The sequence below is a fragment of the Salmo salar genome, chromosome ssa10 (genome assembly GCF_905237065.1).
Source record: "Salmo salar chromosome ssa10, Ssal_v3.1, whole genome shotgun sequence".
Lineage (NCBI taxonomy): Eukaryota > Metazoa > Chordata > Actinopteri > Salmoniformes > Salmonidae > Salmo > Salmo salar.
Window position 1 is genome coordinate 43,175,439 of NC_059451.1, and position 24,921 is coordinate 43,200,359.

General features: G+C 44.8%; 1 protein-coding gene across 1 annotated transcript in view; it reads right to left on the minus strand.

The window, feature by feature from the left end:
• The window catches only part of LOC106560452 (collagen alpha-1(XXIV) chain), a 199,288-nt gene that overhangs the window by 164,674 nt on the left and 9,693 nt on the right, over positions 1-24,921 (minus strand). The window contains exons 2-3 of the mRNA XM_014123375.2: positions 20,546-20,616; positions 2,514-3,916 (exon numbers count right to left, since the gene is read on the minus strand). Coding sequence (XP_013978850.2) covers positions 2,514-3,916; positions 20,546-20,616 — 1,474 coding nt within the window. The remainder of the gene's footprint in view (positions 1-2,513; positions 3,917-20,545; positions 20,617-24,921) is intronic.

Below are 24,921 nucleotides of genomic sequence, written 5' to 3' on the forward strand. Positions count from 1 at the left end.
GGATTCTACAAGAACCAATATCACTCCTAAAAAACACTACCTTATGGAACAATCCTTGGATAGTTTTTCAGAATTCACAGAGAAATTGGTCCACATAAAACATTTAAGGCATTGAAACCATAAATGACTTGGTAACAGGAAATACATTTATTTCCATGACAGAATTAAAAAGTAATTTTGGACTGACCAATGTAGATAGTTTCAAATACAGGCAACTCATAAGTTACATGTCACGAAATTTGGATTGCAAATCTTTAGGACATCAGAGCAACCTTGAGGGAATCTTATCTGAGTCATATTGGATATTCATACGATAGAGACAGTGAAGGCTGCTGAGGGGAAGACAACTCATAATAATGGCTGGAATGGAGCAAATTGAATGGCAGCAAACAAATGGAAACCATATGTTTTATGTATTTGATACCATTCCACTCAGGTGCCACCAGCCTCCTGTGGATAGAGAAGATATACAAAACCTTGCAGAGAGCATATCCAACTGACAATCTCTTAGAAAACAATATAAACAATTGGAACCAAGACTGAAAAATAACTGATGTTGGCACAAGATGGAGGGAAAGTTGATGCATAACTAACAAAATTACAGTTAACGAAAATGTACGCTTAATCCAATATAAACTAATGTATATAATTTATTATACAAGAGAGAAAATTCACAAATTCTACAGCACAATGGCAGAGTAATTTCTTAAGTGTAAAACTAATAATAACTCAATAATCCATGCTTTCTGGGAACGCTATAAAGTCTGGAAGTTGTGGGTGGAGCTAGAAAGTTGTCTGTCAGAAGTATTACAATGTAAACTTACTTTTAATTCATCTGTCTGCATATTTCAAGACATGGCTTATGGGGATTGTACTGAGAGACCCAATGGGCTATATGATTCTCTCATCATCCCTCTCATCACTTGAAAAAACATGTACTAAAAACGTATACATATACTAAGAAATCAATCAATCCGCCATCATAAACACAATGGAAAAATCGAATGATTTATTATTGAAATATTGAAATAGCATTGGTGACCAAGAAAAACAAATTCATACAATTTAAAGGCCAAGTGGCAAATAATAATGCAGACACTAGGGATGGGGGTGTGAGCATGTGGGTCTGGGCAGATGAGATTAAGAAATTGTTTGTGTGAGTCTGTAAGTTGTTGTTTATATATATACGTTTGTATATGGAGTAAAAAATGTATAAAGACATATTATAAATAATGGGCTGTAAAATAAAGGGTTACCAAAAATCTTTGGTCATGAAAACTATTGTACAGTATAGGCAATTAGGATCTACGGACAAATACTCCAGAAGCATCAGCATTGCATATTCATATTCATATACAGCACCTATGTTTACTATATACTTCTACACTGACTATCTGGAGCCAAAGCCAAAGCCTCTCTGAGGGTGAGATACTTTCTGTGTTCCATTCGCTGTACTTGCATGCTCCAGAGCAGGTAAATGGAGCACGGAACTGGGCGAATTGAGCATGGGAAAGCATGGCGCACAGGAGAACGCTGAATACAACATAGCCATACTCTCAATCTGGAGCTCTGAGTGCAAAAGGTGGTGACATCACAATCACACACTGACTCACTGACCTTCCGCTGATCCTACATCCAGAACACGGAGCCTGTTAGAGAGTACTCAACAGTCATTGGCTGCTCTCATTTTCACAACACATAAATCAAGGAGGATGAAAAACGAGTCAATATCTGACTCCTTGAATTATGGAAAACATTAATAGTCTGGTTTAGTTGGCCTCCTAAACATTTGTCTACCAGTTCTAGGCTCATGTAGTTGAATGAGAGAAACAGAAGTTAGGCATGGACTTTCACCTCACGGTAAAGGTGTAATCTGCAATAATTTGATGTTCAAATAAATTACAGATTGTGGCTTCAAATCCTTCAGGAGAAAGATTGAGCAGCAAGACTCTGACTTGGAAACACCTCAATCAGCTGTGTCACTCCCAGGCTGCCATAGGGTCATAAGCAATAGATCAGCATCGCCGATATGACAGAATGGTATAGTCTTGTTCTCCTTGAAGAGGAGAAAAGCTACCTCTACAGCTAGCTGACATCAGCCTGTTTGATGCTCTTCTGTCGCTAGGCTATAGGGAGCAACCCTCAGTTATAAATTACTCCCCTCCCCGCTTACACAAGAGTATGAACGAGTCACTGGCATTATTTCAAAAGGGGAATGACATGTGTTATTTTAACCACCTGTTGATACATGAAAAAAGAAAAGTGCTTGGATACGCCCTCACCTTGCCTCTAAATCAATACAAGGCCCTGCAAAACATTTGTGTGTTTAAAAGAGAGGGCCAACAGAACACTCAAGACCTCATCACCCTAAAGTAGGCTTCATTAATTATGCATTGTAATTTTCCCCTATTGCTCATGCACGCCTCTGCTCTGACTTCCGGAAACACACTACGAAGACAAGTTTCTAACATTCTCATATCTGTTATTAGATCTTATGAATTCCAAACACTTACCGGAGGACCTGGGTCTCCTTTGGGGCCGGGAAAAGCCTCGTCATAGTCTCTGTAGAAGTAGTCTGGTTCCTCGTATCCATAGTCGTAGCCTTCCATGCCCACATCGTAGGCCCCTTCCTGGCCATGCTCCTCTGAGGTGTCCACCTGGTTCTCCCGGTACAGTGTGGTGCTGTTGGGTCTGAGCTTGGTGTCCACGAGGTGGTTAGTGGGCTGGGGCTGAGAGTCTCTAGGCCTGGAGCTGTTCCTCAGGCCCTCCTTCAAGCGGCTCTGCCTGACAGGGGAGATCAGGCCTGGGGTGGCTGTGGTGACCCGTTGGGGCCTCCTGGGGCTCCTCTCCTCTTCCTCCTCCTCTGTGTCATTCTCAGACTGGGGAGACCGCCTGCTGAAGCCCCCTGTTGGGCTGGATCCGGAGCTGGAGTTGGTACTCCTGTGTGTGATGCCCATGGCCTTCAGCCCACTGAGAGTGCCTGAGGACGGGCCAATGGGGCCTGCTGTGGGTGTATGGATAGAGGTGAGGTGCTCCAGCAGGAAGCTCTGGGTCTGGGTCCTGACCCCCAGGTGAGACTGCTCTGAGGGGCTTAAATACGGTATTCCAGACCCCTCCAGGGAGGGGCTGGGGGCTGATCCGGCCAGGTTGGTGGACTGCTGGGAGTCTACAGCCAGGGAGAGGGGCACCACCACAGTCTGGGATGCTGGAGAAGGAGGAATAGGGGAGAAAGCCAGGGAGCCAGAAACTTCCATATCCAAGCTGGAGGGTGGCGGTGGCGATCGGAAAGTGTCAGCCAGCCGGCACTGTTTTTTAAGGTAGTGGCAGTAATGCGCAGCAGCCTGGGCTGAAGGGTAGATGTCCAGCTGGCATATGAGGCCATGGAACTGGGCTGCTTTAGACTTCATCCTTCCTAGGGTGAGCAGGCCTCTGGATCCGGACCCCAGCACATGTGCCCGGGTCAGCGTCTGTTCTCGCTGCTGCACCGCCCCGCAGTCCGCATGGAACGAAACTGAGCGCGGCCGCACGCTCACGGCGAAAGAGTGCTGCCACCCGTCGTGCACGTTGTAGGTGAAATAGACAGAGGCCTTTTCGCCGGTGTACACCACCACCTTCCTGGGCAGCAGCTGGATGCCAAACTGCAGCTTGTCCCTGCCGTCACGCACACTGAAAAGGAAAGCATTGTTCGCTCGCCAGGAGCTTAGGCTAACCACGACAGAAAACTCTTCACCGAGCTCCGGCGGGAACAGACCCCCCGTAGCAGCTTCAATGTGGGCGTCCGGGCTGAGTAGGACCCCGGCTCCTGGGGGAGAGGAAGAAGGAGAGTGAAGGGAGGAGGAGGGGGAAGAGGAGCTGGTCCCTGGGGAGAGGGTGTCTCTGCTGCCGGTGAGGCCCAGCCAATGGAGGATATCGACACCTGCGGAGCAGAGAGGGGAGAGAGGTCAGTTAGACAGCCAGACAGACACTTGCAACATCTTCAAACCTTACAAACAGTGATAGGAAGAGGACATTAGCACCATCACTCTACACTCATAGAAAAAACGGTTCCAAAAGGGTTCTTTGGCTGTCCCCATAGGAGAACCCTTTTTAGTTCCTGGTAGAACCCTTTTAGGTTCCAGGTAAAACTGTTGTTTTGGATTCCAGGTAGAACCATCTGTGGAAAGAGTTTTACATGGAACCCAAAAGGGTTCTACCTGGAACCAAAGGGTTCTACCAGGAACCAAAAAGGGTTCTTCAAAGGGGTCTCCTATGGGGACAGCTAAAGAACCCTTTTGGTACCATTTTTTCTAAGAGTGTAGGAGGAGATCCAGGTAGAAAAGGAGATGAAGGAAGAAGAAGAAGGAACAAAGTAAGGAACACAAGTAGAAGAAGCACAGGAAGTGAATGAAGTGAATAAATAGGTGGAAGGTCTGATCAAGGCTTGGCCGCCATGACATCACAGATTACCCATAATCCTCCTCAGACAGCCAGGCCAGTGAGCGAGGCAGCTGGGGGCCAGATGATTCCAGACAGGGGACTACACAGGGATAGATGGTACAGTACAGTACTATCACACAGTAGTGTGTGCGTGTGTGTGTGTGTGTGTGTGTGTGTGTGTGTGTGTGTGTGTGTGTGTGTGTGTGTGTGTGTGTGTGTGTGTGTGTGTGTGTGTGTGCGTGTATGTTTGTGTGTGTGTGTGTGTGTGTTTCAAACAGCCTGTTTGAATCAATCTGCCAACAGAGATTCATGATCCTCTCTTTCTTAACAAGCTGAGTCATGAATTTTCCTCTCTCCCAGGTGATTCCTCAAACTACATGTCTGACCTGCTGACATTGAAGTACAGCAGGAGAACAGCGTTTAAAAATGAGTTTAAAAGTAGTGGAAAGAGTTTCTCAGCATGGTAGTTAGCTAGGCTTTGAATCAGGGAATAACGGGGTTAGAGGGAAACATTACACTCTTAGAAAAAAAGGGTTCCAAAAAGGTTATTTGGCTTTCCCCATAGGAGAAGCCTTTTTGGTTCCAGGTAGAAACTTTTTGGGTTCCATGTAGAACTCTTTGTGGAAAGGGTTCTACATGGAACCCAAAAGGGTTCTACCTGGAACCAAAAAGGTTTATTCAAAGGGTTTTTCTATGGGGACAGCCAAAGAACACTTCAAGGTTCTAGATAGCACCTTTTTTTTGTACAAATGTCAACAACATGGCACAATATTTTCGTAAGAGCACAATATGACAAATGAGAACAAAGAGGTATGAAATATGTTATGAACATTCAAATGCATATCAAATCCAAGATGATGTAGCAGTAGAACGTATCTGTTTGTCCTTGTCTTATCCCGTGTAAATAGCCGGTCTTCTTCGTATATACTTTAATCTCACTTTCTATCTACGAACTAAATATACTTTCCCGCATCCCGCCTCACCCAATGTGGTACGGATCTGCTATTTTTATTCCTTATAACTGGAACCTCCATCAGGAGCTAGCCAGCTAACTAGCTACTAGTCTTTGTTAGCCACGGCTAGCGGTCTTGACCTTTAGCTCGGTCACCAGCCAGCCTTAGCTCGGACAACACCTGCCTGCCTGCTCAGCGCGATATCAACCCAGAGCATATCGGACTACTTCTCTCTACCAATCACCGGATTCCTGCCGCTCTGGATCATTACACCGGATCATCGCAGATAGCTAGCTGCAAACGAGTGGCTACTGTTAGCTAATGCCTCTGTTCCGAAGCAAGCACCAGCTAGCCTTGAGCTAGCCTTGAGCTAGGCCCATATACCAGCTAATTCTAGGGCTACAATACCTCCTTTGCCAATTGGCCTGGACCCTTTATTGTCGACACGGAGCCCCGCCGATCCATCACGACTGGACTGCCGACATGGTCTCAACAGGCTATTCAGTTATGTTGTCGCCGAAGAACCATCTACTAGCCCAGGCTAGGCCCGCTGTGTCCTCTGCTCGCCTAGCGTAGTAGTGACTACCGAACAGCACCCTGACTCACCTATTGCTGCTCTTTTGACCCTATGATCACTGTAACAGTTCCACTCTGCCTATTCATCGCCATTTACCCATTGTTGTCTTAGCTCTCCTGATCAACACCTGTGTTTGCTTTATGCCTCTCTCTAATGTCAATATGCCTTGTCTACTGCTGTCTTGGCTAGTTCTTATTGTTTTATTTCACTGTAGAGCCCTCAGTCCCGCTCAAAATGCCTTAGATAGCTCTTTTGTCCCACCCCACACACATGCGGAGACCTCACCTGGCTTAATTAACTGGTGCCTCCTGTCATTGTCACTCAACACCTACGTTTACCTCCACCGTACTCACATCCTACCATACCATTGTCTGCACATTATGCCCTGAATCTATTCTCTTCAGATTTCTTCAAGAAATCTTCAAGTTCTTATAGCCTTTAGCCGTACCCTTATCCAACTCCTCCTCTGTTCCTCTGGTGATGTAGAGGTTAGCCCAGGCCCCGTAGCCCCCAGTTTTATCATTTGTTGACTTCTGTAACCGTAAAAGCCTTGGTTTCATGCATGTTAACATCAGAAGCCTCCTCCCTAAGTTTGTTTTATTCACTGCTTTAGCACACTCTGCCAACCCTGATGTCCTAGCCGTGTCTGAATCCTGGCTTAGGAAGGACACCAAAAATTCTGAAGTTTCTATCCCCAACTACAACATTTTCCACCAAGACAGAATTGCAAAAGGGGGTGCAGAAATAGCCTGCTGAGTTCTGCCATGCTATCCAGGTCTGTGCCCAAACAGTTTGAGCTTCTACTTTTGTACTGTTAGGTGACCTCAACTGGGATATGGTTATAACCCCGGCCGTCCTACAATCTAAGCTAGATACCCTCAATCTCACACAAATTATCAAGGAACCTACCAGGTACAACCCTAAATCACTGGCACCCGCATAGATATCAGCCTGACCAACCTGCCCTCTAAATACTTCTCTGCTGTCTTCAACCAGGATCTCAGCGATCACTGCCTCATTGCCAGTGTCCGCAATGGGTACGCGGTCAAACGACCACCCTCCATCACTGTCAAACGCTCCCTAAAACACTTAATTGAGCAGGCCTTTCTAATCGACCTGGCCCGGGATCCTGGAAGGATATTGACCTCATTCTGTCAGTAGAGGATGCCTGGTTGTTATTTATAAGTGCATTCCTCACCATCTTAATTCAGGATCGGTGGGTCCCCTGCGGGACGGTTGAGCTAACGTAGGCTAATGCGATTAGCATGAGGTTGTAAGTAACAAGAACATTTCCCAGGACATAGACATATCTAATATTGGCAGAAAGCTTAAATTCTTGTTAATCTAACTGCACTGTCCAATTTACAGTAGCTATTACAGTGAAAGAAAAGCATTGTATTGTTTGAGGAGAGTGCACAGTTTTGAACATGAAAAGTTATTAATAAACAAATTAAGCACATTTGGGCAGTCTTGACGCAACATTTTGAACAGGAATGCAATGGTTCATTGTATCAGTCTAAAACTTTGCACACACAGTGCTGCCATCTAGTGGCCAACATCTAAATTGCACCTGGGCTGGAATAATACATTATGGCCTTTCTCTTGCATTTCAAAGATGATGTTACAAAAAAATTACAATAGTTTTTTTCTTTGTATTATCTTTTATCAGATCTAATGTGTTATATTCTCCTTCATTCCTTTCACATTTCCACAAACTTCAAAGTGTTTCCTTTCAAATGGTACCAAGAAAATACATATCCTTGCTTCAGGGCCTGAGCTACAGGCAGTTAGATTTGGATATGTCATTTTAGGCAAAAATTGGGAAATAAAGGGTCCGATCCTTAAGAGGGTTTAAATAAGCATGCCCCACTCAAAAAATGTACAACTAAGAACAGATATAACCCTTCGTTCACTCCAGACTTAACTGCCCTTGACCAGCACAATAACATCCTGTGGCATACTGCATTAGAATCGAATAGCCCCCGCGATATGCAACAGGCAGTCAGGAAAGCAAAGGCTAGCTTTTTCAAACAGAAATTTGCATCCTGTAGCACAAACTCCAAAAAGTTCTGGGACACTGTAAAGCCCATGGAGAATAAGAGCTGCCCACTGCAATGAGGCTAGGAAACTGTCACCACAGATAAATCTACGATAATTGAGAAGCATTGAGAAGCATTTTTTTACGGCTGGCCATGTTTTCCACCTGGCTACCCCTACCCTGGTCAACAGCTCTGCACCCCCCACAGCAACTTGCCCAAGCCTCCCCCATTTCTCCTTCACCCAAATCCAGATAGCTGATGTTCTGAAAGAGCTGCAAAATCTGGACCCCTACAAATCAGCTGGGCTAGACAATCTGGATGCTCTCTTTCTAAAATTATCCGCCGCAAAGGTTGCAACCCTTATTACTAGCCTGTTCAACCTCTCTTTCATATTGTCTGAGATCCGTAAAGATTGGAAAGCTGCCGCGGGCATCCCCCTCTTCAAAGGCGGAGACACTCTAGACCCAAACTTTTACAGACCTATATCTATCCTACCTTACCTTTCTAAAGTCTTCGAAAGCCAAGTTAACAAACAGATCACCGACCATTTCGAATCTTACCGTACCTTCTCCGCTATGCAATCTGGTTCATGGGTGGTTCATGGGTGCACCTCAGCCACGCTCAAGGTCCTAAATGATATCATAACCGCCATCGATAAAAGACAATACTGTGCAGCCGTCTTCATCGACCGGGCCAAGGCTTTCGACTCTGTCAATCACTGCATACTCATCGGCAGACTCAAGAGCCTTGGTTTCTCAAATGACTGCCTCGCCTGGTTCACCAACTACTTCAGTGTGTCAAATCGGAGGGCCTTTTGTCCGGACCTCTGGCAGTCTCTATGGGGATGCCACAGGGTTCAATTCTCGGGCCGACTCTTTTCTCTGTATACATCAATGATGTCGCTCTTGCTGCTGGTGATTCTCTGATCCACCTCTACGCAGATGACACCATTCTGTATACTTCTGGCCCTTCTTTGGACACTGTGTTACAAACCTCCAGACGAGCTTCAATGCCATACAACACTCCTTCCGTGTCCTCCAACTGCTCTTAAATGCAAGTAAAACTAAATGCATGCTCTTCAACCGATCGCTGCCCGCACCCGCCCTCCCGTTTAGCATCACTACTCTGGATGGTTCTGACTTAGAATATGTGGACAACTACAAATACCTAGGTGTCTGGTTAGACTGTAAACTCTCCTTCCAGATTCACATTAAGCATCTCCAATCCAAAATTAAATCTAGAATTGGCTTCCTATTTCGCAACAAAGCATCCTTCACTCAGGCTGCCAAACATACCCTCGTAATACTGACCATCCTACATATCTTTGACTTTGGCGATGTCACTTACAAAATAGCCTCCAACACTCTACTCAGCAAATTGGATGCAGTCTATCACAGTGCCATCCGTTTTGTCACCTTAACCCCATATACTACCCACCACTGCGACCTGTATGCTCTTCTAGGCTGGCCCTCGCTTCATATTCGTCGCCAAACCCACTGGCTCCAGGTCATCTATAAGTAGTTGCTAGGTAAATCCCCGCCTTATCTCACCTCACTGGTCACCATAGCAGCACCCGCCCGTAGCACACGCACAGCAGGTATATTTCACTGGTCATCCCCAAAGCCAACTCCTCATTTGGCCGCCATTCCTTCCAGTTCTCTGCTGCCAATGACTGGAACGAATTGCAAAAATCACTGAAGCTGGAGTCTTATATCTCCCTCACTAACTTTAAGCATCAGCTGTCAGAGCAGCTTACCGATCATTGCACCTGTACACAGTCCATCTGTAAATAGTCCACCCAACTACCTCATCCCCATATTGTTATTTTTTTCTTCTTCATTGCACCCCAGTATCTCTACTTGCACATTCATCTTCTGCACAGCTATCACTCCAGTGTTTAATTGCTAAATTGTAATTATTTCGCCACTATGGCCTATTTATTGTCTTACCTCCCTAATCTTACTACATTTGCACACACTGTATATAGATTTTTCTATTGCATTATTGACTGTACATTTGTTTATCCCATGTGTAACTCTGTGTTGTTTGTGTCGCACTGCTTTGCTTTATCTTGGCCAGGTCGCAGTTGTAAATGAGAACTTGTTCTCAACTGGCCTACCTGGTTAAATAAAGGTGAAAAAAATTATTATAAAAAATCTAAAGGAATCAAGACTCAATGGTTTTACTGACTGTGTGTGTATGTGTGTGGGTGTGTGTGTGTTTGTGTTTGTGTGTGTGTAAGAGAGGGAGAAACTGGCAGACTAAGGCAGTAACTCAGTGGAATCCAGGAAACAGGAAAATGTCAGTGGGGAGATCCTGGGAGGAGGACGGGGAAGAGGAGAAGGAGGAAGAGGAGGAGAAGGAGGATGAGGAAAGTAGGAGGAAGAGGAGAAGGAGGAGAAGGAAGCAGAGAAGGAAAAGTAAGAGGAGGAACAGGTAGAGGAGGAGGGAGGAGGGATTAGGGAGGGAGGAGAGCGGGAGGAGGAGAAGTGAGGCGGGAGTAGGAGGAGGGAGGAGGATGGAGGAGGATGAGGAGGAGGAGGGAGAGGAGCAGTGGAATGTATTTTCATTGCTAATCAAGAGATGCAAGCTTTCTTTGAAAAAGCTTCTCCCCTTGCTCAGGGATCTGTTCAGGGATCTGCTCAGGGATCTGTTCAGAGATTTGTTCGGGGGTCTTAGTCACAAAGTCTGTTTTATTGATTTGGCAGAACAAGAGGGAACATAACTCAGCCAGTGGTTTGCACACACACACACACACACACACACACACACACACACACACACACACACACACACACACACACACACACACACACACACACACACACACACACACACACACACACACACAACCAGTGTTTTGAATTTAAAATTAGGCTTCTACAGTGTGTTGTCACAGCAGGTTCAACGTGGTCGTAAATACTAAAGTAAAAAAATATTTTTTACTGAAAACTTCTCTGGGGGCATGCAAAACAGAAAATAGTCAAGAACGCAGACTAAAAACGCAGGTAAAAACTCTGACATCAAAGCCGTAACACAGCTATTTTAGAATGAGTCGCACATGTATGACGTATGACGTCGACACCTTTCACCTTGGTCACGGGTCAAATTGAACAGACAATAACTTATTTAGAAAAGCGTGGTATAAATGTGGGGAGGAAGGGGTAACAGATGGTGACTGACGTTTACCTTTGTAGCTTTTGTATTTTTAACATGTTCACATGGAAACACTTAGGAAAAAGCATTAAGGATTCAGTGATCATAACATAATCAAATGTTATTAGCATCGTCTAAAATGGGGATCCAAACTGTGGGGGGGGGGGGTTGAGTGGGTATGGTGCAGGGTGTCTGTGGTTTACTAGCTTTAGGTGAATACCATTGCTCGGAATCAGCCAAAAGGTTGCTTTGTCCGTCCATCCATAGAGGCCTTGGAAAATACAGAGACTGAGCGAGTAAACGTGCCTCACAGTGCTCATGTCTGAGTTCATGTGCTTATGAGGTCCTCTCTTTCCTAGACCTGCCTGCAGCCCGGGGACTAGTTGTGTATGCAGCCTGGGGATTAGTTGTGTTGGCAGACTGGGGACTAGTTGTGTATGCAGCCTGGCAACTAGTTGTGTATGCAGACTGGGGACTAGCTGTGTATGCAGCCTGGGGACTAGTGGTGTATGCAGCCTGGGGACTAGCTGTGTATGCAGCCTGGGGACTAGTTGTGTTTGCAGCCTGGCAACTAGTTGTGTATGCAGCCTGGCAACTAGTTGTGTATGCAGCCTGGCAACTAGTTGTGTATGCAGACTGGGGACTTGTGGTGTATGCAGACTGGAGACTAGTTGTGTATGCAGCCTGGGGACTAGTTGTGTATGCAGCCTGGGAACTAGTGTGTCTGCAGCCTGGGAACTAGTGTGTCTGCAGCCTGGGGACTAGTTGTGTATGCAGCCTGGGAACTAGTGTGTCTGCAGCCTGGGAACTAGTGTGTCTGCAGCCTGGGGACTAGTTGTGTATGCAGCCTGGGGACTAGTTGTGTATGCAGCCTGGGAACTAGTGTGTCTGCAGCCTGGGGACTAGTAGTGTATGCAGCCTGGGAACTAGTTGTGTATGCAGAATGGGGACTAGTTGTGTATGCAGCCTGGGGACTAGTTGTGTATGCAGCCTGGGGACTAGTTGTGTATGCAGCCTGGGAACTAGTGTGTCTGCAGCCTGAGGACTAGTTGTGTATGCAGCCTGGGAACTAGTTGTGTATGCAGAATGGGGACTAGTTGTGTATGCAGCCTGGGGACTAGTGGTGTATGCAGAATGGGGATTAGTTGTGTATGCAGCCTGGGGACTAGTTGTGTATGGAGCCTGCGGACTAGTTGTGTATGCAGAATGGGGATTAGTTGTGTATGCAGCCTGGGGACTAGTTGTGTATGCAGCCTGGGGACTAGTTGTGTATGCAGCCTGGGGACTAGCTGTGTATGCAGCCTGGGGACTAGTGGTGTATGCAGCCTGGGGACTAGCTGTGTATGCAGCCTGGGGACTAGTTGTGTATGCAGCCTGGGGACTAGTTGTGTATGCAGCCTGGGGACTAGTTGTGTCTGCAGCCTGGGGACTAGTTGTGTATGCAGCCTGGGGACTAGTTGTGTCTGCAGAATGGAGACTAGTTGTGTATGCAGCCTGGGGACTAGTTGTGTATGCAGACTGGGGACTAGTTGTGTATGCAGCCTGGGGACTAGCTGTGTATGCAGCCTGGGGACTAGTGGTGTATGCAGCCTGGGGACTAGCTGTGTATGCAGCCTGGGGACTAGTTGTGTATGCAGTCTGGGGACTAGTTGTGTATGCAGCCTGGGGACTAGTGGTGTATGCAGCCTGGGGACTAGCTGTGTATGCAGCCTGGGGACTAGTTGTGTTTGCAGCCTGGCAACTAGTTGTGTATGCAGCCTGGCAACTAGTTGTGTATGCAGCCTGGCAACTAGTTGTGTATGCAGACTGGGGACTTGTGGTGTATGCAGACTGGAGACTAGTTGTGTATGCAGCCTGGGGACTAGTTGTGTATGCAGCCTGGGAACTAGTGTGTCTGCAGCCTGGGAACTAGTGTGTCTGCAGCCTGGGGACTAGTAGTGTATGCAGCCTGGGAACTAGTTGTGTATGCAGAATGGGGACTAGTTGTGTATGCAGCCTGGGGACTAGTTGTGTATGCAGCCTGGGGACTAGTTGTGTATGCAGCCTGGGAACTAGTGTGTCTGCAGCCTGAGGACTAGTTGTGTATGCAGCCTGGGAACTAGTTGTGTATGCAGAATGGGGACTAGTTGTGTATGCAGCCTGGGGACTAGTGGTGTATGCAGAATGGGGATTAGTTGTGTATGCAGCCTGGGGACTAGTTGTGTATGGAGCCTGCGGACTAGTTGTGTATGCAGAATGGGGATTAGTTGTGTATGCAGCCTGGGGACTAGTTGTGTATGCAGCCTGGGGACTAGTTGTGTATGCAGCCTGGGGACTAGCTGTGTATGCAGCCTGGGGACTAGTGGTGTATGCAGCCTGGGGACTAGCTGTGTATGCAGCCTGGGGACTAGTTGTGTATGCAGCCTGGGGACTAGTTGTGTATGCAGCCTGGGGACTAGTTGTGTCTGCAGCCTGGGGACTAGTTGTGTATGCAGCCTGGGGACTAGTTGTGTCTGCAGAATGGAGACTAGTTGTGTATGCAGCCTGGGGACTAGTTGTGTATGCAGACTGGGGACTAGTTGTGTATGCAGCCTGGGGACTAGCTGTGTATGCAGCCTGGGGACTAGTGGTGTATGCAGCCTGGGGACTAGCTGTGTATGCAGCCTGGGGACTAGTTGTGTATGCAGTCTGGGGACTAGTTGTGTATGCAGCCTGGGGACTAGTGGTGTATGCAGCCTGGGGACTAGCTGTGTATGCAGCCGGGGGACTAGTGGTGTAGCCTGGGGATTAGTTGTGTATGCAGCCTGGAGACTAGTTCTGTATGCAGCCCGGGGACTAGTTGTGTATGCAGCCTGGGGACTAGTTGTGTATGCAGCCTGGGGACTAGTTGTGTATGCAGCCTGGGGACTAGTGGTGTATGCAGCCTGGGGACTAGTGGTGTATGCAGACTGGGGACTAGTTGTGTATGCAGCCTGGGGACTAGCTGTGTATGCAGCCTGGGGACTAGTTGTGTATGCAGCCTGGGGACTAGCTGTGTATGCAGCCTGGAGACTAGTTCTGTATGCAGCCCGGGGACTAGTTGTGTATGCAGACTGGGGACTAGTTGTGTATGCAGCCTGGGGACTAGTTGTGTAGGCATCCCAAATGGCACCCTATTCCCTATTTAGTGCATTGCCTTTGACTAGGGCCTGTAGTGCACTAAATAGGGAAAAAGGGTACCATTTGGGATGCAGACTAAGTATCTGCAATATATCTCTCCTTTCCTCTTCTCTTCTCTCCCTTCTTTTCCTTTCCTTTCCTTTCCTTTCCTTTCCTTTCCTTTCCTTTCCTTTCCTTTCCTTTCCTTTCCTTTCCTTTCCTTTCCTTTCCTCTCCTCTCCTCTCCTCTCCTCTCCTCTCCTCTCCTCTCCTCTCCTCTCCTCTACTCTACTCTACTCTACTCTCTTCGCTAGCTGTACAGCAAAGAGAATCGATGTCCTTGACATTCTTTGCCTGGGGTAACATTAGCCAGGATTCCAAGCTGTCTCATTATGTGAAGACAAGCTGCCCTAGCCCAGTCCTCAGACAGTCACTAAGCATTCTGCTCTGTTCTGCATTCCTCCTCCTCCTCTTCTTATGATGGATTGAACCTGCTGTGTAGTGGTGGTGTAGTGTTGGTGGTGGTGGGGTCTACAATGATATAAAGACAGAATAATAGCATACAGTAGCAGTCAAAAGTTTGGACACACCTACTCATTCAAGGGTTTTTCTTTATTTTTACTATTTTCTACATTGTAGAATAATAGTGAAGACATCAAAACTATGAAATAACACATATGGAATCATGTAGTAACCAAAAATGTGTTAACCTGTTAGGGCTAGGGGGCAGTATTGACACGGCTAGATCAAAAACGTACCCGATTTAATCTGGTTACTACTCCTGCCCAGTAACTAGAATATGCATATAATTATTGGCTTTGGATAGAAAACACCCTAAAGTTTCTAAAACTGTTTGAATGGTGTCTGTGAGTATAACAGAACTCCTATGGCAGGCCAAAACCTGAGAAGATTTCAAGCAGGAAGTGGCCTGTCTGAGAAGTAGTGTTTCATCTTGGCTCTTTTTATTGAAGACTTTTATTGAAGATCTGTGCAATAACGTGACACTTCCTACGTCTTCCATAGGGTCTCAGAGCCCGGGAAAACGTTGAACGATATCGAGGCAGGCTCTGGCTGAAACACTTTATCGCTTTTGGCAAGTGGCAACTCAGAGTACTATGGGCTTAGGCGCGTGCCCGCTTCGACCGAATGCTTTGTTTTCCTTTGTCTGTTTATCTAAACGCAGATTCCCGGTCGGAATATTATCGCTTTTTTATGAGAAAAATGGCATAAAAATTGATTTTAAACAGCGGTTGACATGCTTCGAAGTACGGTAATGGAATATTTAGAATTCTTTTGTCACGAATTGCGCCATGCTCGTCACCCTTATTTAGCCTTTAGGATAGTGTCTAGAACGCACGAACAAAACGCCGCTGTTTGGATATAACGATGGATTATTTTGGACCAAACCAACATTTGTTATTGAAGTAGAAGTCCTGGGAGTGCATTCTGACGAAGACAACCTAGGTAAGAACATTTTTCTTATAGTAAATCTGACTTTGATGAGTGCTAAACCTGCTGGGTGTCTAAATAGCTAGCCCTGTGATGCCGGGCTATCTACTGAGAATATTGCAAAATGTGCTTTCACCGAAAAGCTATTTTAAAATCGGACATATCGAGTGCATAGAGGAGTTCTGTATCTATAATTCTTAAAATAATTGTTATGCTTTTTGTGAATGTTTATCGTGAGTAATTTAGTAAATTCACCGGCAGTGTTCGGTGGGAATGCTAGTCACATGCTAGTCACATGCTAATGTAAAAAGCTGGTTTTTGATATAAATATGAACTTGATTGAACAAAACATGCATGTATTGTATAACATAATGTCCTAGGGTTGTCATCTGATGAAGATCATCAAAGGTTAGTGCTACATTTAGCTGTGGTTTGGGTTTATGTGACATTATATGCTAGCTTGAAAAATGGGTGTCTGATTATTTCTGGCTCGGTACTCTGCTGACATAATCTAATGTTTTGCTTTCGTTGTAAAGCCTTTTTGAAATCGGACAGTGTGGTTAGATTAACGAGAGTCTTATCTTTAAAATGGTGTAAAATAGTCATATTTTTTAAAAATTGAAGTAATAGCATATCTAAGGATTTGAATAACGCGCCACAGGATTCAACTGGCTGTTGAGTATGCCAAGAGTGTGCAAAGCTGTCATCAAGGCAAAGGGTGGCTACTTTGAAGAATCTCAAATATAAAATATATTTTGATTTGTTTAACACTTTTTTGGTTACTAATTGATTGCATATGTGTTATTTCATAATTTTGATGTTTCACTATTATTCTACAATGTAGAAAATAGTAAAATAAAGAAAAACCCTTCAATGAGTAGGTGTGTCCAAACTTTTGACTGGTACTGTACTATCGGTGGTGGTAAAGGACTTGGAGCAACCATGACTGCCTGGGTTTAGCCTGAGTTGAGCCTGACTCAGGGGAGGGGAGCTGGGTATAGACCTGCCTCAGGAGGAGTGGAGCTGGGGGGGGCCTGCCTCAGGAGGAGTGGAGCTGGGGATAGGCCTGCCTCAGAAGGAGTGGAGCTGGGGAAGGCCTGCCTCAGGAGGAGTGGAGGTGGGGATAGGCCTGCCTCAGGAGGAGTGGAGCTGGGGATAGGCCTGCCTCAGGAGGAGTGGAGCTGGGGGAGGCCTGCCTCAGGAGGAGTGGAGCTGGGGGAGGCCTGCCTCAGGAGGAGTGGAGCTGGGGATAGGCCTGCCTCAGGAGGAGTGGAGCTGGGGAAGGCCTGCCTCAGGAGGAGTGGAGCTGGGGGAGGCCTGCCTCAGGAGGAGTGGAGCTGGGGATAGGCCTGCCTCAGGAGGAGTGGAGCTGGGGATAGGCCTGTCTCAGGAGGAGTGGAGGTGGGGGAGGCCTGCCTCAGGAGGAGTGGAGCTGGGGGAGGCCTGCCTCAGGAGGAGTGGAGCTGGGGGAGGCCTGCCTCAGGAGGAGTGGAGCTGGGGTTGGCCTGCCTCAGGAGGAGTGGAGCTGGGGATAGGCCTGCCTCAGGAGGAGTGGAGCTGGGGGAGGCCTGCCTCAGGAGGAGTGGAGCTGGGGCTGGGCCTGCCTCAGGAGGAGTGGAGCTGGGGGAGGCCTGCCTCAGGAGGAGGAGTGGAGCCAATTCATGTTGGAAGCATATGGAATATATCTGGCGTGTCCTCTGTAATATCCATGTTGAGTGGCCAGCCCCCATCAGTGCACTGTTTTATTCAAGTTGAGTGTCAGCCAGGGGGGAAAGTAAGGCGGCACGGTCTGGTATGGCGTCCCGGCAAAATAAATAGTGGGGGTACGTTGTATAGGTAAAGCGTGAGCCTATCACAATTAATACAACATGCCATAGGCTATGACACCATTCATTACCATTACTGCATGTCAGCCGCATGAAAAATGACTGAAATGACTGGAAACCAGGTGCTCTACGCTCCAAATTGCGTTGTAGTTTGAGGAGAACACTTACATTTTGTGAAGGCGGAGGTGAAGGTTCAGGCTACAAGTGTAGGCCTAATGACAATCACAGAATATTATTACAATACACATAGATGTTTTTTAGCAACTGTCTCTTTCCATGCATCACATTAAAGGTGCACTGTTGGGTATTTTGTGAGTGAACAAATGTGCGTGGGTAGCCTACAGGAGTGCCTTTGTTAAGTGATTGTATGACATCCAGATGAAATCATCATGACTGGTTGTGTTTAGGCCACATTAAAAGGCATAGGCGGTGTGTCCATAAGGCTAGGGGAAGCTAAGCTGTCCCGAAAGTAAATAGAATTATATTGCCAAAATTATATAGCCTAATTAGCTGTCCTGTCTATACAGAAATAAATACAATCATTCAAAATAGGCTACAACACCAGAAAGCATGAGGATCATTAGCTTACATTTGTTTTTTTTGCTGAGGATTGTTTTAAATCACATAACCTACAGTCGGAAGGCCCCACAATTTGTGCAGCGCACTGCAAATAACAAATAGATTATTGTTGAGTTGTGACTGTCAGTGAAAAGCAGACACCCATCACAGTATTTAAAAATACAATCGATGAAATACTATTTGGAAACCAAATGGCTATTGCTGTAAAGAGATGACAATGAAAAGACTCCAATCTGTCTTTTAGTTATTTTAACTTAATTGAGCGAACAGTAGCCTATCTTATTGGTACCAGCAGAGAACATCGGCCACATCCCCAGTGAGAAGCTATCCTGTAATTTTTGTAGCAGGCCTATTTTTTTAAATGCATGCGCGCACTTGGGTGTCCAGTACCGGTAAGAAATTACATCTACTTTCACCTCTGGTGTCAGCCAAGGTCTGGCACCATAATAATATCCTTAGCAGAAGTAAGCCTAGTAGTTTCTGTTTGCTTGTTTTTGCCTCATTACTGTAAAGTGTGTTGAGACCCACGCCACGTGAAACTAGTTTCGAACTTGATTGACAGCAGTTCCTCCTCCAGTGGACAATAACACCGACAGCTAAACATACAACTCTGACTGAACTTGTTGTTGCTCTGCAACGGTCATAGGGGGGAGGAGAGAGGAGAAACAGAAATATGTAATCATCCAACCAAGCCTCTCAACCGCTGTCTCTTTTCCTGATACTTATCTGGAATACTGATGGATATCACCTTATCAACTTATCCGCTGCATCTGTCCAGAGAAAGAGCTGTTGCCAAACACATTAAAGCATTATCTCAGTCTGGTTGACCTTTAGTTTCCCTGTTCTCTTCAGTTTAATTCATTGGTATACTTAGTGAGAGAGAAAGAGAGACAGAGAGAAAGAGAAAGAGAGAGAAACAGAGAGAGAGAGAGAAAGAGAGAAACAGAGAGAAACAGAGACAAAGAGAGAGAGAGAGAGAGAGAGAGAGAGAGAGAGAGAGAGAGAGAGAGAGAGAAACACAGAGAGAGAGCGAAAAACAGAGAGAGAATATTTGTCCACTGTGACTGACCCAAACTTAAGGAAAGCTTTGACTATGTACAAACTCAGTGAGCATAGCCTTGCTATTGAGAAAGGCCGCTGTACGCAGACATGGCTCTCAAGAAAAGACAGGCTATGTGCACACTGCCCACAAAATGAAGTGGAAACTGAGCTGCACTTCCTAACCTCCTGCCCAATGTATGACCATATTAGAGACACATATTTCCCTCAGATTACACAGACCACAATGAATTTGAAAACAAATCCAATTTTGATAAACTCCCATATCTATTGGGTGAAATTCCACAGTGTGCAATCACAGCAGCAAGATTTGTGACCTGTTGCCACAATAAAATGGCAACCAGTTAAGAGCAAACACCATTGTAAATACAACCCATATTTATGTTTATTTATTTTCCCTTTTGTACTTTAACTATTTGCACATTGTTACAACACTGTATATAGACAAATGTCTTTATTATTTTTGAACTTTTGTGAGTGTAATGTTTACTGTTAATTTTTTTTATTGTATAATTCACTTTTGTTTTTTTTAAATCTTTTTCACTTGCTTTGGCAAAGTAAAATATGTTTCCCATGCCAATAAAGCCCTTTGAATTTAATTGAAATGAGAGAGAGAGAGAGAGACACACAGGGGGACGTGGGAGAAGGGAAGGAGGCTATTTGGGTTGTCTATACCTGCATTCTAGGACCAGAGGAGCAAGAGCAGACATGTAAGGGAGGGTTTAAAAAAAGAATGGGAAGAGGAGATGAGCTCCCACATGCAGCTGTCCCTCTGACTCATAGGCAGACAGACAGACCCCCTGGCCTCAGCCTGCTTATTCACCATTATGTTATTACTCATACATACATGTATACAAACACAGAGCAATAATAACACATATCAGGGAGAATTCCTGTCCTTGATACTAGGGTAATGTCATAAATCACTTATTTTATGTAATCTCATTCTGTTGGCATGTTTGAACCCTAAAGCAATGACAACAACTTATCAGAAGTGCTGGTATTCTGCAACTCTGCAACCTCAAGAGTCAGTATTCACCCACCCTCTCAGAATGTTTGGTGCCAACAAGTGAAATGTCAATTGCTCAAACTAAGACCCATGTCTATAAAACCCGCACAAGCCCCGGTAACAATCAATACTTTTCATAGCGAAACAGTTTCCATTTGAAGAACAAGGCGTTTGTTCATTTTTGTTGACATCACTTTATAGCTGGAAAATGTAACTTTCTCATCCACAACAGATGAGACAACAAATCCATGGCAACAGAGACGGCTAGTGGATGCGGGGTAGGAATGGGGTTGGTGTATACTGCTACAATGTACAGCTGGAATTAGAGTGGGGGAGTTGGCGGGGGAGGAGGTGGAGGCTGCTTACCTTGTGCTCGGTAGTCTTCTTCTCCAGACAGTACTGCTGTGCATATTGACAGGAGCAAGAGGAGGGTTCTCCTACAGGGAAAAAACAACATAGTCAAAGAAAATGGGAAACCAAACCAATACGGGATATTCTTGATTTGAGTCAATGGATCCAAGTCAGTGATCCCATTAATCATAAAGAAACAAATGAGAAAATAAACATTCTCTATCATAAAGCGGTAACACATATAAGACGCTCTATGTCTTCACTGAAGACCAAACTATTTATTTATCAAACTATTTATCATATTCATTCATTATAAGGGGTCAATTCAGAAATTGTCTTAATGCGCAATCGTCTACAGTACAGTCACGAGCACTGGGAAGCAGTGTCCAACACACAAGAATCAGACTGTATACGTCGTAAATAAACTACTACAACTACAGATGCATACTAAATGTTTCATCCAACTGGCGACCACATTAGTGTTCTGTCACAGCTAACCTAACGTAGGAGGCATAAAATAAATGCGTGAGCGTCATTTATTTATTTCTGGTCAAACTGTCAAACTTCTCTTCCACACTGTTCAACCAATACAGTAAATGTGGAGGAGGAGTTAAGATGTCGCCTTGTTAACGTCCGAAAGCGGAAGTCATGTCACAGGCTCTCTTTCCATTTCCCCTGAAAACCGGACGCATCCGATTGTTTTCCACCCCCGCTGAGGGAGTGTCACAGCTGATATACTCTGAGCTGTTGTCCCTCTGGCTCCTAGCAGGTTTGGGTGGATGGTTGGGGGGTTGGGGGGGGGGGTTTACCAGAAAATAGCGATGACAAATAGGGGGTCTGGTCTATACCACCGAGACGCCACTTGTTTTCCTGGCTAGGGAGAAGGGCTACTCTGTCACTGCCAAAACCCCACCATACCCCTCCTCCTGCCTCTACACACATGGACAGGGGGTTCCATTGGAGAACAAACAGTAGTCCCACAAGGGAGATTCCCACTGACTGACCCCACCTCTAGAGGGCACTGCCCACCACAAACTGCTCTGCGTCAACCCTAACTGCATGGAGAGACATACTGAGTTTACAAACTGTTGATGGGCAGAGATTCACTCATGTCCTACTGTAAACAACATCACAGGATTATACCACTCATATCCCATATTCCTTTGTAGTATCACCTTAAAAATGTCAGGCACATCCATCTCTACTGTAGTATGGGTGGCAGCAACACATACGCCTAGGTAAGATAGGGGAGTTTACCATTCACATTCCAAATAACGTGATATCACTTCAAACATATGTTGAAGGATTCTTTCTAGTCTCACCTCTTATAGAACTTTCAATAAGCCGCCATGTCAATCATTCTGCTTCTCTATGCTGGAGACAATATATTCATGGCTATAGGTGATTCTCCATGCTGGAGACAATATATAAATGGCTGGAGGTGATTCTCCGTGCTGGAGACAATATATAAATGGCTGGAGGTGATTCTCCATGATGGAGACAACATATACATGGCTGGAGGTGATTCTCCATGATGGAGACAATATATAAATGGCTGGAGATGATTCTCCATGATGGAGACAATATATAAATGGCTGGAGGTGATTCTCCATGATGGAGACAATATATAAATGGCTGGAGATGATTCTCCATGATGGAGACAATACTTAAATGGCTGGAGGTGATTCTCCATGATGGAGACAATATATAAATGGCTGGAGATGATTCTCCATGATGGAGACCAATATATAAATGGCTGAAGATGATTCTCCATGCTAGAGACAATATATAAATGGCTGGAGGTGATTCTCCATGATGGAGACAATATATAAATGGCTGAAGATGATTCTCCATGATGGAGACAATATATAAATGGCTGGAGATGATTCTCCATGATGGAGACAATATATAAATGGCTGGAGATGATTCTCCATGATGGAGACAATATATAAATGGCTGGAGATGATTCTCCATGATGGAGCCAATATATAAATGGCTGGAGATGATTCTCCATGATGGAGACAATATATAAATGGCTGGAGATGATTCTCCATGATGGAGACAATATATAAATGGCTGGAGATGATTCTCCATGATGGAGACAATATATAAATGGCTGGAGATGATTCTCCATGATGGAGACAATATATAAATGGCTGAAGATGATTCTCCATGATGGAGACAATATATAAATGGCTGAAGATGATTCTCCATGATGGAGACAATATATAAATGGCTGGAGGTGATTCTCCATGATGGAGACAATATATAAATGGCTGAAGATGATTCTCCATGATGGAGACAATATATAAATGGCTGGAGATGATTCTCCATGATGGAGACAATATATAAATGGCTGAAGATGATTCTCCATGATGGAGACAATATATAAATGGCTGGAGATGATTCTCCATGATGGAGACAATATATAAATGGCTGAAGATGATTCCCCATGATGGAAACAATATATAAATGGCTGGAGATGATTCTCCATGATGGAGCCAATATATAAATGGCTGGAGATGATTCTCCATGATGGAGACAATATATAAATGGCTGGAGATGATTCTCCATGATGGAGACAATATATAAATGGCTGAAGATGATTCTCCATGATGGAGACAATATATAAATGGCTGAAGATGATTCTCCATGATGGAGACAATATATAAATGGCTGAAGATGATTCTCCATGATGGAGACAATATATAAATGGCTGAAGATGATTCTCCATGATGGAGACAATATATAAATGGCTGGAGATGATTCTCCATGATGGAGACAATATATAAATGGCTGGAGATGATTCTCCATGATGGAGCCAATATATAAATGGCTGGAGATGATTCTCCATGATGGAGACAATATATAAATGGCTGGAGATGATTCTCCATGATGGAGACAATATATAAATGGCTGGAGATGATTCTCCATGATGGAGACAATATATAAATGGCTGGAGATGATTCTCCATGATGGAGACAATATATAAATGGCTGAAGATGATTCTCCATGATGGGGACAATATATAAATGGCTGAAGATGATTCCCCATGATGGAGACAATATATAAATGGCTGGAGATGATTCTCCATGATGGAGCCAATATATAAATGGCTGGAGATGATTCTCCATGATGGAGACAATATATAAATGGCTGAAGATGATTCTCCATGATGGAGACAATATATAAATGGCTGGAGATGATTCTCCATGATGGAGACAATATATAAATGGCTGAAGATGATTCTCCATGATGGAGACAATATATAAATGGCTGAAGATGATTCTCCATGATGGAGACAATATATAAATGGCTGAAGATGATTCTCCATGATGGAGACAATATATAAATGGCTGAAGATGATTCTCCATGCTAGAGACAATATATAAATGGCTGAAGTTGTTTCTCCATGATAGAGACAATATATAAATGGCTGGAGATGATTCTCCATGATGGAGACAATATATAAATGGCTGAAGGTGATTCCCCATGATGGAGACAATATATAAATGGCTGAAGGTATTTCTCCATGCTAGAGACAATATATAAATGGCTGAAGGTATTTCTCCATGCTAGAGACAATATATACAGGAGGTGCAGACTAATACAGTACAACCCTTCAGGCAGTAACTATATATTGGACACACTTACATAATAATAATAACATTGAGAATTAATGAGACAGAGAGATGAAGTGTGCATTCTGACCAGACCGAATCAATCAGATTGACAAGAAGTACTGCATGTATACTCATAGCTGTCATGGAAAGCGTAGAAAAGATGCCTTTGGCAGTCCGTTCATATTGATGAGAGTAGTGTTCTAACAAAATGAGAATGGTGCCAATTCAAAGAACCTCAGGATGTTTCACCTGAGCACATTTTCATTTTACCTTTATTTAACTAGGAACAAATTCTTATTTTCTATGATGGTCTAGGAACAGTGGGTTAAATGACTTGTTCAGGGACAGAACAACAGATTTTTATCTTGTCAGGTCGGGGATTTGATCTTGCAACCATCCGGTTACTAGTCCAATGCTCTAACCACTAGGCTACCTGCCGCCCCAATAAGCGATGACATGGGTGAACGTCAAAGAGCTATCAATCTTAAAGCAAACAAACTAATGTCACTAGTGCTCATAATATGACAGTCTGGAATGGTAATCTGAGCTGGTGGAGAGCATCCTCATATTCATTATGACAGTCTGGTATGGTAATCTGAGCTGGTGGAGAGCATCCTCATATTCATTATGACAGTCTGGTATGGTAATCTGAGCTGGTGGAGAGCATCCTCATATTCATTATGACAGTCTGGTATGGTAATCTGAGCTGGTGGAGAGCATCCTCATATTCATTATGACAGTCTGGTATGGTAATCTGAGCTGGTGGAG